Source organism: Camellia sinensis, unplaced genomic scaffold (assembly GCF_055761805.1).
Source record: "Camellia sinensis isolate YWXY unplaced genomic scaffold, ASM5576180v1 Unanchor13, whole genome shotgun sequence".
Lineage (NCBI taxonomy): Eukaryota > Viridiplantae > Streptophyta > Magnoliopsida > Ericales > Theaceae > Camellia > Camellia sinensis.
Genome location: NW_028129009.1, coordinates 2186601 through 2199493, shown reverse-complemented (window position 1 = coordinate 2199493; position 12893 = coordinate 2186601). Strand labels below are relative to the sequence as shown.

Here is a 12893-nt window from a genome sequence, read left to right as displayed (position 1 = left end):
GCAGACCATAGCCTTGCCTAGCATGCCGCAACCTTGGCCAGTGTGCTGCAGCACAAGCCACAGCCTTGGCCAGCAACACAGGCCGCAGCCTTTGCCAGCTGCACAGGCCGCAGCCTTGGCCACCATGCTGGAGCATAAGCCACAACCTTAGCCAGCATACAACAGCACAGACCACAGCCTTGGCCAACATGCTGCGACTTGTGTATACTGATACACTGTATACTGACATGCATTCTAATATTGCCTTACCCTGCATTGATACACTGCACTGACACACTATACTTATGCTGAATCTATCTTCTGTATCATACTCATACTACATTTGATACTGTAATGCTTGTTTTTTAGATCCCACCTGCACCGAGGGCATCAACAGCACCCGCAACAGCAGCAGCAGCAGCAGCAGCAGCAGCACCTCCTCTAGCGGCAAGGAGAAAAGGTAGGTAGGCCCCAGTACGTAGCTGAGATAAGCGTTGAGGTAGAGGTGCTCAGGGTAGAAGCAGCGTGTCCCAGACAAAGGAGACCTCCTCCTCCTCGGAACCGATTTTGAGTGGAGATGATGTTGAGACCAGCAGCACCAAGGAGATAGTGAGCTGACACTCTAAGTCGTCTGAAAGCGAGGATGATGATTCTGACCCAAGGTCAGGAAGCGAGGAGGATGCCGGGACTGGCTCTAAGTCACGGAGTGGAGATGGCGATACTAACTCTGGCTCGGTGTCCCACTCTTCTGATGATAGCGGCGCCGACGGAGACAGTGCCCTTGAGTCTCCTTCGAGGAAGAGGACGAAGAGGGCCTCTCGAGCTTGATACGATTGGCGCAGATTTTTGAACTCTTTTACTTATTTTATTTTGTTTTGGTAGCTTAGCACTTGTATAGCTTCAGATAGGTCTTTACTTTTTGTTTTTGGAAACACTTGTATTCCCTCTTTTGTAAAAATTATGATCGGGGGAAAACCCTGTAATTTTATAAAAAGAGCTTTGTTTTGTATCATGAGCACCACACTTGCATAGAATGGAAATAGAATGGTATTTAAAACTGAAAATTCTTGTATTGGAATGATGTTCTTAATCGAATAATGAGCCGACTAACGACCAAAATACAAAATACAACTCGATAAGCGGAAAACAAAGTAAAAACAACCTAAACACAGCTATTATACTTGCTAAAAACAAAAGATTCAAAACAAGACCTCAAAGCACAAAGACTGGAACAAAACCAGACTACTGAACTGCTAGGCCAACAAAAGGGGACGACTGGCCACTAAAAGGGACCGCCAGCCAGGAGGAGTGGCCGGCTGGCCAAGTGTGGTGGCTCATCAGCTGGCTGAAAGCTAGCATCTACTCACACAACCTTATCCTCTACAAAAGGTCTTCCTTCACTATTTCTTTGACAAAACCTCATCTTTGTTGTTGTTTCCCCTAAAAATGGAGATATTTCTTGCTGAGAAGCTCAAAGATTGGATAGCCACCTTGGACGGCATGGAAAGGTAAATTTCTAAGATTTTAGCATAAACGTGTTTTTTTCGTTGAGCCGTACTTCACTTTGTTTCGGTATAAACACGCTTTTTCTGGCATAAACGCGATTTTTCAAAAAGAAAGGCATGCAATGTGAAAGCCAAAAACGGGAAGAGCTCGGAATCACGTGAAACTTGGCGGATCAATAGAAAATGTGATTTTAAGAAAGATCCATGATGATACAGCATGCATGGCCATTTGGTTCTTGGATCAAATCAAAAGGCAATGCGAGAGCCAAAAATAGGTCGGGTTCCGAATCGCGTGAAATTTGGCAAGTCAGTAGAAAACGTGATTTTATGAAAGAACCATGATGATGCAACATGCATGGCTATACGATTCTTTGATCAAATAGACGGGCAATGCAAAAGACAAAAATGGGTCGGGCTCGGAATTGGGTGAAATTTGGCAAGTTAGTAGATAACGTGATTTTAGAAAGGATCCATGATAATGCAGTATACATGGCCATACGATTCTTGGATCAAATGGACAGGCAATACGAAAGCCAAAATTGGGCCAAGCTCGAAATCGCGTGAAATTTGGCAAGTCAATAGAAAATGTGATGTTAGGAAGAATCCAGGATGATGCAGCATGCGTGGCCATATGATTCTTGGATCAAATGGACAGGCAATTCGAAAGCCAAAAACTAGCCGGGCTCTGTACAACATGAAATTTGGCGGGTTAGTAGAACACATGTTTTAGGAAGGATCCATGATGATGCAACATGCATGGCCATACGGTTCTTGGATCAAATGGACATGCAATGCGAAAGCCAAAAACAAGTTGGGCTCGAAATCGCGTGAAATTTGGTGAGTCAGTACAAAACCTTATTTTAGGAAGGATCTGTGATGATGCAGTATGCATGACCATACGATTCTTGGATCAAATAGATAGGCATTGCGAAAGCCAAAATTGGGCCAGGCTCGGAATCACATGAAATTTGGCTGGTCAGAAGAAAACGTGATTTTAGAAAGGATCCATGATGATGCAACGTGCATGGCTGTACGATTCTTGGATCAAATAGACAGGCAAAGTGAAAGCCAAAAATGGGCCCAGCTCAAAATTGCTTGAAATTTGGCGAGCCGGTAGAAAACGTGATATTATGAAGGATCCATGATGATGCAGCATGCATTGCCATACAATTCTTGGATCAAATGGACAGGCAATGCGAAAGCCAAAAATGAGCCGGGCTCCGAATCACCTAAAATTTGGCAAGTCAGTAGAAAATGTGATTGTAGGAAGGATCCATGATGATACGGCATGCATGGCTATACGAATCTTGGATCAAATGGACAAACAATGTGAAAGCCAAAAACGGACTGGGATCTGAATCGCGTGAAGTTTGGCGGGTCAATACAAAACGTGATTTTAGGAAAGATCTGTGATGATGCAGCACGCATGGCCATACAATTCTTGGATCAAATAGATAGGCAATGCAAAAGTCAAAAACAGGCCAAGCTCGGAATCGCATGAAATTTGGCGGGTCAGTAGAAAACATGATTTTTGGAATGATCCATGATGATGTAGCATGCATGGCCAAATGATTCTTGGATCAAATGGTTAGGCAATGCGAAACCAAAAATGGGTCAGGCTCGGTATCGCGTGAAATTTGGCGGGTCAGTATAAAACGCGATTTTAGGAAGGATCCATGATGATGCAGCATGCATGGCCATACGATTCTTGGATCAAATTGACAGGCAATGCAAAACCAAAAACGGGCTGGGCTCGAAATCACGTGAAATTTTGGCGAGTTTGTAGAAAATGCGAATTACGTAAGGATCCATGATAATGCAGCATGCATGGCTATTTAATTCTTGGATCAAATAGACAGGCAATGCGAAAGCCAAAAATAGGCTGGGCTCGGAATCCCTTGAAATTTGGCGGGTTAGTAGAAAACGTGATTCTAGAAAGGATCCATGATGATACAGCATACATGGCCATACGATATTCTTGGATCAAATGGACAGGCAATTCAAAAGCCAAAATCGGGCTAGGCTTGGAATCGCGTGAAATTTGGCGGGTTAGTAGAAAACGTGATTTTAAGAAAGATCCATGATGATGCAGCATGCATGGCCATACGATTCTTACATCAAATGACTATGCAATTCTAGAGCCAAAAACGAGTTGGGCTCGGAATCACGCGAAATGTGGAGTTAATAAAAAATGTGATTTTAGGAAGGATCCATGATGATGCAACATGCACGGCCATACGATTCTTGGATCAAATGGACAAGCAATGTGAAAGCTAAAAACGGGCTGGGCTCAGAATCTAGTGAAATTTGGCGGCTCAATAGAAAACGTTATTTTTTGAAGGATCCATGATGATACAGCATGCATGGCCATACGATTCTTGGATTGAATGGACAAGTAATGCGAAAGCCAAAAACGGGCTGAGCTCGGAATCGCATGAAATTTGGCTGGTCAGTAGAAAATGTGATTTTAGAAAGGATCCATGATGATGCAGCATACATGGCCATACGTTTCTTGGATCAAATGAACAGGCAATGCGAAAGCCAAAAATGGGTCAGGCTCTGAATCGTGTGAAATTTGACGGGTCAGTCAAAAACGTGGTTTTAAGAAGGATCCGTAATAATGTAGTATGCATGGCCATATGATCCTTGGATCAAATGGATAGGCAATACAAAAGCCAAAAATGGTCCAGGAACGAATCGCAAGAAATTTGGCGGGTCAATAGAAAACGTGATTTTAGGAAGGATGCATGATGATACAGCATAGATGACCATACGATTTTTGTATCAAATGGACAGGCAATGCGATAGCCAAAAATGGATCGGACTCGGAATCGTGTGAAATTTGATAGGTCAGTAGAAAATGTGATTTTAGATAGGATCCACGATGATGCAGCATACATGGCCATACAATTTTTGGATCAAATGGATAAGCAATGCGAAAGCCAAAAATGAGCCGGGCTCAAAATCATGTAAAATTTGACAAGTGAGTAGAAGACATGATTTTAGGAATCGTGATGATGCAGTATGCATGACCATGCAAAAGCCAAAAATAGACCAGGCTCCGAATCGCGTGAAATTTGACAAGTTCATAAAAATTTAATTTTATAAAGGATCCATAATGATGCACTATGTATGACCATACGATTCTTGAATGAAATGAATAAGCAATGCAAAGCCAAAAACGAAACAGGCTCAGTATTACGTAAAATTTGGAGGATCAATAGCAAAACGTAATCTTAGAAATAAATTTTTAAAAATTTTAATCAAATACAACACCCAAACCGTTTTGAAATCTCCACCAACCAAATTCACGCTTATTTTACCTAAAATAAAAACGCTCCTCCTCCTCCTCCTCCTCCTCGACTCACAGCCGTCCTCCCGTACACCGCCGTTATGACTGAATTCATCCTCTACGGCTAGCCCATTCCCACCGCCGTCAACCAGCACCACCAACGCCGTCCACCACCGTAGCTCTCACTGGTATCCCCTCCTCTGTCTATGTACACCGCCGTCACAGCTGTCGTCATCCACCAGCGCGGGCCGATCCGTCACTGCCATCAATCTGAACCACCACCGGCTCCCTCATTCACCACCGTACTTTTCACAGGTATCTCTGTATGTCTAATCTAATATATTCTGACATTTTTTTGATATTTTGTTCCCCTTTCTCGGTGCATGTGTATGAAAATGTAGAGCTTAGATCTTGTTTGTAACGATTCGAATATTTTGATTCAAAATATTGTCAATCTATGCAAATCTGTCGCTGATTTGCTTCCCCTAAATTGACAATCGCTCTGTTTTTTTGTTCTTCTGTTCTCAGTTTTCCCATGAATTGACACTTGCGGGTGTTTAGGGGTTATGGTTGAGTTATATTTGATTTTGAGGTTATGGTCATATATATTATGTGTTTGCATTATATAGGGATATTGATACAAAGAAAATATTTGGGCAACATGATTTGGTTTTTAAGCAACGACCCGGTATATCTTTGATTTGGGAGCTTGCTCATCAGTGAGATTTTGGTAAATTGTTGAACCTGGATTATTGATGTTTGATAAGTAGAAGAATGGTAGAAGCTAGTTGCTTATGTAGATGTACAACATTTGTATTTAGTGTTGTGGTTGTGGTTTTATTTTATCTGGTGAGTGGGATCTACTAGGTAGGACATGATGACAATTCCTCATTGGAGTATGATGTTCTACTAAGAGACCTTCTCCTCTGTTTCCCCTATTGGCCGAGTAATTTCCTAGGGGGATAACATATATAGTGCAAAACAAATCATGAGGAGAATTATGTCATTTAGATTTTGGACTCGGTAGTAATTAAAATCAGTTGTTTGAACTTGGTCTATGAAGTGATTGACTAATTTGTACTTTAAAGATTTAGTTGTATTAATTCATTAAATTTAAGAGTGACAAGTTAGCATATGAAAAATTAGGATAATTTAAAGCGTACGACTTATGGGATATTCGGATAACAAAAAATTGATAGTGAACTTGGTTGATGTAATAGATATTTTAATTATTAGTTGGGTGCACTCATTTATTAGTGATATTTTGATGGTGGATTGAGGAATAATTGTGGAGTTGTTTAGTTAAAATTGTGTGCCGGATTAATAACATTGATATTAGTTTGACCAACCGTAACCTATTAATGGACAACAAAGAAAAACTATAATGGAACTAGTAAATGCATTACTAACTCACACCTTATAAAATGAATAAACGAAACATATGAGAATGGATCACATAAATTTTACCACATACGAACTACACAGGCCTCATTTGGAAAGTTAGTTATTTTAGTAGTCTATTTTAATAGACTAAAATATTTGTGTTTGGGAAGAGAGTTGAATTTTTTTTGTAATTGGATGTGATGTTTATGAAAGAAAAAATGAAATGATTATGGATTTGATGTGATATTTTATCTTATTGACTATTTAAGAATATTTTATCTTTTTGTGGATTTTAGTCCAAAAAGTTAAAAAAAATCCTTTGCCAAACACTCCCATAAAGCCTTAGTTTGTATATGAGTTCTCTTTCGATTAATTTTCAGTGGGAATGAAACCTTCAAACCTCAGTTCAAATAACAAAGGATGCACAATCATAAAATAAGAGGGACAATTATGATAGTATCTCATCAAATGATATAATGGGTGGGGGGAGAGGAAGAAGAGAAGAGTGGCTACTTGGATTGTGGCTCGTGGAGGTCGTGGTTGGGGTTCTACCGAGTGTCAAGTTATGCTGCCAAGTGCAAGAGAACAAGTTGTCTATGGTTGTCCCACTTTAGTTCATACGCATGAAATCGTGGTAGTCAACCCCCTGCACTTCTGGTCATGTGTCAATATCCTCTTTATGTTAGCCAATCATGTGGTAGTTATGTGACTATGAAATGGGGACAAAAGGGGAAAATCATTCCCATTTCCTGCCAATACACACTTCGTTCCAAAATTAACATCAAATTAGGATGTAAATGAGGGTGTATAGGCAAAAAATGACGGTGATTTTTCTCCATTGCCCTTATTTCATAGTCATATGTTTGTCACATGACTGACTTCTGTTAAAGACTTATATGATGTGGAGTAACAAAGGGGGACATTGACACTTGACCAAAAGTGCAGGGTTGTGCAAAGTGTAGGGGTTTAAAGTGTAATTTATCCTTAAAATAAAAATCACCTGAAATCATAATGGAGTCACAACTTATAAGTAACATTACAATTAATCATAATCAATACCACAAATATAATAGCCGCCATATAGTACACAAAGAATTTCCCCTTTTAAATTAGGGCTCAAATCATTTGCGATTCTCTCTCTTGGAGATCTCTCATCTATGTTCACTCCAACTGAGCGACAACCATAGACAACTTGTTCTCTTCCAATTGGCAGCGTAACTCGACACTCGGCAAAACTTGCCCATGACCTCCACAAGCCACAATCTAGGTAGCCATTCCTCTCTTCTTCTTCCCCCGCCCGTTTTATCATCTAATGACATACGATCATAATTGTTCCTCTTATTTTATAATTGTGCATCCTTTGTTATTTGAATTGAAGTTTCATCCCTTTTGAAATTAAATCGGAAGCGAACTCATACATAAACTAAGGCTTTATGTAATTTGTATTTGACAAAATTTATATTATTCATTCTCATCGGTTTTGTTTATTCAGTTTATAGGGTGTGAGTTCATACAACATTTATGAGTTCCATTTTTGGTTTTTCTTTGTTGTCCATTACCTCAGTTGTTTGTTTGTTTGTTGCTGAGGATGGAAATAGTTTCTTTGTAATTTTATGTGATTTTTTTTTTTTTGGTCAAATATATTTTTGTTTTTTGGGGCTTCATTTATGTACATATATCTTTAGTTGCCTTTCTTTTGAAGTTATAATATATTGGATATAATACGAAGCATTGCAAAGAAGTTAGTTCCTTTTAAGACATGAGTTTTCGGTTTACTGTGAAACTTATTTTTCTTCTTATATTTTTGTTAACACAAATGTAGAGAGAATTTTTATTTGACTCAATATTCTGAACCCTAATTCGGTGTTATAGAACTTGGTTTATATGATGTCATGTCAGATGCTGTTATATTTTATTTTGATTGAAGAGTTTGGATCCTTAGGATTACTCCATCTATAGTAATGCAAAACAATGTCATTTTGTAATAAATCTTGTTTTGACCAAGCCCAAAAATTGAAAAAAGATCTCTCTTCCTTCTCTTATTCCACCTCCCTCCCCACCTTCCCTACTATGGCCACCTATCCTTTACCCTCTCTGCTACTGGCCCTTGTCGTAGGCCAACACTTCCTCTTTCGTACATGCTGGCCTTCGCCGTTGTGGTCTTCTCCATGGCTGCCGTCACCGTCTCTGCATAGGATAGCGCTATTGCTCCGATTTCGTCACTGGATGTTGGAGTGGCCTTCTCATTACCGGTTTCCAACATCATTTTTGGTTCTTTTCTCGTCATCTTTTTTCTCGCTCACCTGAGGCAATGAATTTTGAAGTGATAAACTTATTAGTCGTTTTGTGAGGCATTTTTGTTTTTTGGGTCTTGAAGAGTGTCAATGATTGTATTGAAGTACTTAAATTGATTGCAAATATGTTAATCCTTTTCCTCTTTCTCTCTTTGTTTTTTTCTGTTTTTTTTTTCCACCTCCAATAATAAGAGAGAAAATTTCATTTTGCCCTCCAAACTATACCATGATGATCAATTTAACCCATGTACTTCTTACAATTTCAATTTTACACCTAAACTATTTAATTTTGGATTAATTTCAACCCTGCCGTCAACTGCCGTCTATAATTAGACAACACTTGTTACCGTCTTCATTTGAGATTTCATTTTATCCCCAAACTATTCCCAAAATATCAATTAGACCCCTAGACAATATGAAGATTGGGGGTCTAATTGATATTTTTGAAATAGTTTGGGGGGCAAAATAAAATTTCAAGCGATATTTTGGTGTCACATTAGCAACTTCCATTTGATTATAAATGACAATTAATAGCAGGGGTACAATTGATCCAAAATTAAATACTTTTAAGTGTAAAATTGAAATTATAAGAAGTACATTGGTTAAATTGATCATCGAGATATAGTTTAGGGTAAAATAAAATTTCCTCATAATAAGATGAACATCAAAAGTTTGTTAGTCACAATATGAGGTTAAAACAAGAAACATGTGGTTCTCATTGTCCATTGTTTGACAAAAGAATAACTTGTTATGAGATTTGACTCTTATTTCGTTACGGGGCTAGTAGGAGAGAACTAATTTCACCTCTGTGAGACCAAAATGTTGTACTTGTAATAACAGAGACAGTTAGCTAGTTGTTTGTTTGCTGAGAAAGTTGCCAACGGGAACATTCTTCTTTGTCGAGTCCATTTGGCCTTCATCTCTCCCAACGGTCTTGTCTCTATCTCTCTCTCCGTTCTCCTTGTTCTCTCTTTTCGATGTGTAACATGGTCTTCTCACTCTCTTCGATGCGTTGGGTTCACCTCCAAGAAGCATCCATTTTTTGTTTATTTTTGTTTTTTATTATTATTTATATTTATTGACTAAAACGACATCATTTTACTAACCAAAACAACGTTGTTTTAGACTACTTCAAGAGTATTGCAGAGGAAAAAAATTTAGAGAATCCAAACGTTTTATTAAAGCCTTAGACTATGCTTTGTTTCGTTGTACAGTTAATATAAGAGAAAATATCTATTTTTTTATTTATTTATAATTTTTAATCTAATTATGACATCATGGTTTGATCACGATTTGATTTCCGGTTGACTCCACATTTCTCATTGTCCGTTATGTTTTTCTTGCCTCTTTCACTCTCTTATTCTAGGACTCTTAGTTCTCTATTGGCAACAACTAGCACGAACAACCACCACTTGTGAACACATTCAAAGTTGCCATTGTTGCCAACTTCACTCGTAGGTCCTCCCCCCCTCCCTCTATTTTCTAGTTTGCTTAATGGTCTAGTTTTCTTGCTTGTTTCACTCTCTTATTCTATGGCTCTCTTAGTTCTCCGTTGGCAACAACCACCACTTGTCAACACATTCAAAGTTGCCATTGTTGCCAACTCCATTGGGAATAGGAAGGGAAGGCAAGAATCTTTGTTACTGATGGTTTATGATGGTGGTAGAGGGGTTGGGTAGGGCGATAAGTGTGGCGGGTATGGGTATGGGAGGGGAGTAGGGTACCAGAGGGGCTAGTGGTGGCAATTGAGAGGTAAGGAAGGGAGAGGATGGTGGCAAAGGAAGTGGGGTATGTTGATGAGAGTGGTGGGTTTCAATGTAGCAGGGGAGAATGGTGGTAGAGGGGGTGGGAGAAGGGGAAAAGGATGGCAGTGATGAAGCACAGACACTTCAAAAAGAGAAACGTATCCCTATCGTATCTGTATCGAATACCGATACTCCTCAGATACTCGCAGATACGTATTGGATACTTCGTAAAAGTATCAGAAACTTCTTTATTAATTTTTCATTAATTTCAAAATATCTGATACTTAATTTTGAAGTATCGGATACTCCGTCACATATTACTCTAAACCAAACCAGGTTTAAGTCCCATCAAATAGGGTTGGCTACATGAATCATTCTTCCCCACTCAATTTATCAAAGGCCATATGGTTAGTCAAATTAAGGAGATTCATATCTCTATTTACTACACTATTCCACGTCAATCTAAGTCTGCCCCTTCCCCTAACATTTCTCTCTACACTCACTGTATCATATCTCTTCACTATTGCCTCTGTTGGTTTCCGTTGTATATAACCAAACCATCTCAATCTATTATCTCTCAACTTATCTTCTATTGGTACTATTCCTACCCATTTACGAATTTGCTCATTCCTAACTCTGTCTTTTCGAGTCTTGCCACACATCCACCTTATCATCCTCATCCCAGCAACACTCATGTTATCTACATGTTGTTTCTTAGTTGCCTAACATTTCATCCCATACAACATTGCTGATCTAATAACCATTCTATAAAACTTTCCTTTTAATCTAGTGGGTACTTGTTTATCGCACAATACCCCAAACGCATTCTTCCACTTAAGCCACCCCGCTTTAATTCTATGGACCATAGCTGCTCCAATCTCCCCAGTCGTTGTGATAATCGATCCTAAATACTAAAAAAGTTCACTCTTAAGTAGTTCTTAGTTCTCAATCTTAAATTTTCCTCTATTTCCATTGTTATTATTACTAAAATTACGCTCCATATACTCTGTCTTTGTTCTGCTTATCCTAAATCCTTTAGATTTAAGTGTTTCTCTCCAAGTCTCCAACTTAGTGTTAACTCCTTCTCTAGTCTCATCCACTAAGACAATATCATTTGCAAAAAAACATACACCATGGCATATCATCTTAAATATTTCTCATAACTCATCCATAACTAAAGCAAAAAAATATAGACTTAAGGTTGATCCTTAGTGTAACCTCACAGTAATTAAAAATTCACTTGTTTCTCCAGCCGGCAAGCTAATAGTGGTCGCCACACCTTCATACATGTCTCTAATCACATCAATATAGCCTTTTGTTACCCATTTCTTCTCTAACACCCATCAGATTATATCCCGATGCACTCTATCATATGCTTTCTCAAGATCAATAAAAACCATATGAATTATTTTTTCTCTCCACTTTTCTATTACTCTTCTCAAAAGATAGATCGTTTCCATTGTTGACCTACCGGGCATAAATTCAAATTGATTCTCTAACATCTCTGTCATATCTCACAATCGACGTTCCATCATTCTCGCTCCCACACTTTCATTATATGACACACCAACTTGATTCCTCTATAGTTGTTACAATTCTAGACATTTATTTTATTTTTATAGATTGGCACTAAAGTACTCTTTCTCCACTCCTCTGGCATTTTCATAGTCAACAAACTCTTGTTAAATAACCTAGTCAACCAAGCAACCCTCTTCTTACCTAAACATTTCCAAGTTTCAATAGGGATATCATCAGGTCCTAAAGCCTTATTGGATTTCATCTTCTTAAGCGTAATCTTCACTTCAAAGTTCTTAATCCTGCGATAAAATTTGTAGTCTTGGTTTTTCTTATTACTGGCTATTTCCTCCCCTTTTAACCTTTCTACATATTCCTCATTTAACAACTTCTCGAAACAGTTCTTCCATCTCTCCTTAATCTCTTCATCCTTCACCAACACCTTAGAGTCTTCTCTCTTGATGTACTTAACTTAATTAAAATCTCTTGTTTTCCTCTCTCTTATCTTCGCAAGCTTATATATTCTCTTATCTCCCTCCTTACTATCTAGTCTAGTGTGTAGGTCATTATAGGCTTTCAACTTAGTCTCTTCCACTACTCTTTTGACCTCCTTATTAGTCAATCTATAACACTTACGGTTTTCCTTGGTTCTATCTTTCTGCCATTTTTTAAAGCACTCTTTTTTCGTTTTTACTACCACTTGGACCCCATCCCTCCACCACCAAGTTTTCTTAGAGGTGGGTCTCTTCCTTTTGACTCTCCAAGGACTTCCTTTGAGATTCTCCTCATACGATTAGCCATCAAGTTCCACATAGTGTTAGCATCATCTTCCAAGTCCCAAATACCTTCTTCAACCATTCTATTCTTAAATATTTCTAATTTATCCCCTTTTAGGTCCCATCATGTTGTCTTACGGTGCCCACTATCCTTCCTAGCTTGGTGTTGCCCTTTAAAGTATAAATCCAGTACCAAAATCCTATGTTAAGACGTCAGACTCTCTCCGGGAATTACCTTACAGTCGGTACATTTTAGACGATCCAAGTCACATGTTACTACTTTTACAAAATTTGAATTGTAACATTTCTTGCATAGCATAGTGAGTTGAAGTAATAGAATTTGTCAAATTGATGTCTCCTTATTGTTTCATGCATGTTCCCTATAACTACATAAGGATTTGCAA

The 12893-nt window shown here is 38.6% G+C and overlaps 2 protein-coding genes across 4 annotated transcripts in view; one reads left to right on the top strand and one right to left on the bottom strand.

Moving 5' to 3' along the window:
* Positions 1 to 4622: 4622 nt before the first annotated feature.
* The window catches only part of LOC114318134 (geranylgeranyl transferase type-2 subunit beta 1), a 49827-nt gene continuing 41556 nt past the window's right edge, over positions 4623 to 12893 (top strand). For 2 of the 3 annotated variants that reach the window (XM_082911801.1, XM_082911800.1), the window contains exon 1: positions 4643 to 5091. The gene's annotated coding sequence lies outside the window, so the exon portion shown is untranslated. Of the gene's footprint in view, positions 5092 to 12893 lie in introns of all 3 variants that reach the window. The other variant, XM_082911799.1, reaches the window with a different exon arrangement.
* LOC145814847 (uncharacterized) lies at positions 10570 to 12571 on the bottom strand. Its single transcript, XM_082911839.1, has 4 exons — positions 12505 to 12571; positions 11193 to 11297; positions 11014 to 11102; positions 10570 to 10920 (listed from the first exon to the last, which is right to left on the bottom strand). Exons 1-4 carry the CDS (start codon positions 12569 to 12571, stop codon positions 10570 to 10572), a joined length of 612 nt encoding a protein of 203 aa, XP_082767965.1.

What these genes read in the sequence shown, in the direction of transcription:
- LOC145814847 (XM_082911839.1), bottom strand. Translation starts at nt 12,571, where the DNA reads ATGGTTGAAGAAGGTATTTGGGACTTGGAAGATGATGCTAACACTATG. An exon ending in GTGGAACTTGATGGCTAATC is followed by an intron (nt 11,298 to 12,504) that starts GTATGAGGAGAA and finishes ATATTGTCTTAG; the next exon opens with TGGATGAGACTAGAGAAGGA. An exon ending in AGTGGAAGAATGCGTTTGGG is followed by an intron (nt 10,921 to 11,013) that starts GTATTGTGCGAT and finishes ATGAAATGTTAG; the next exon opens with GCAACTAAGAAACAACATGT.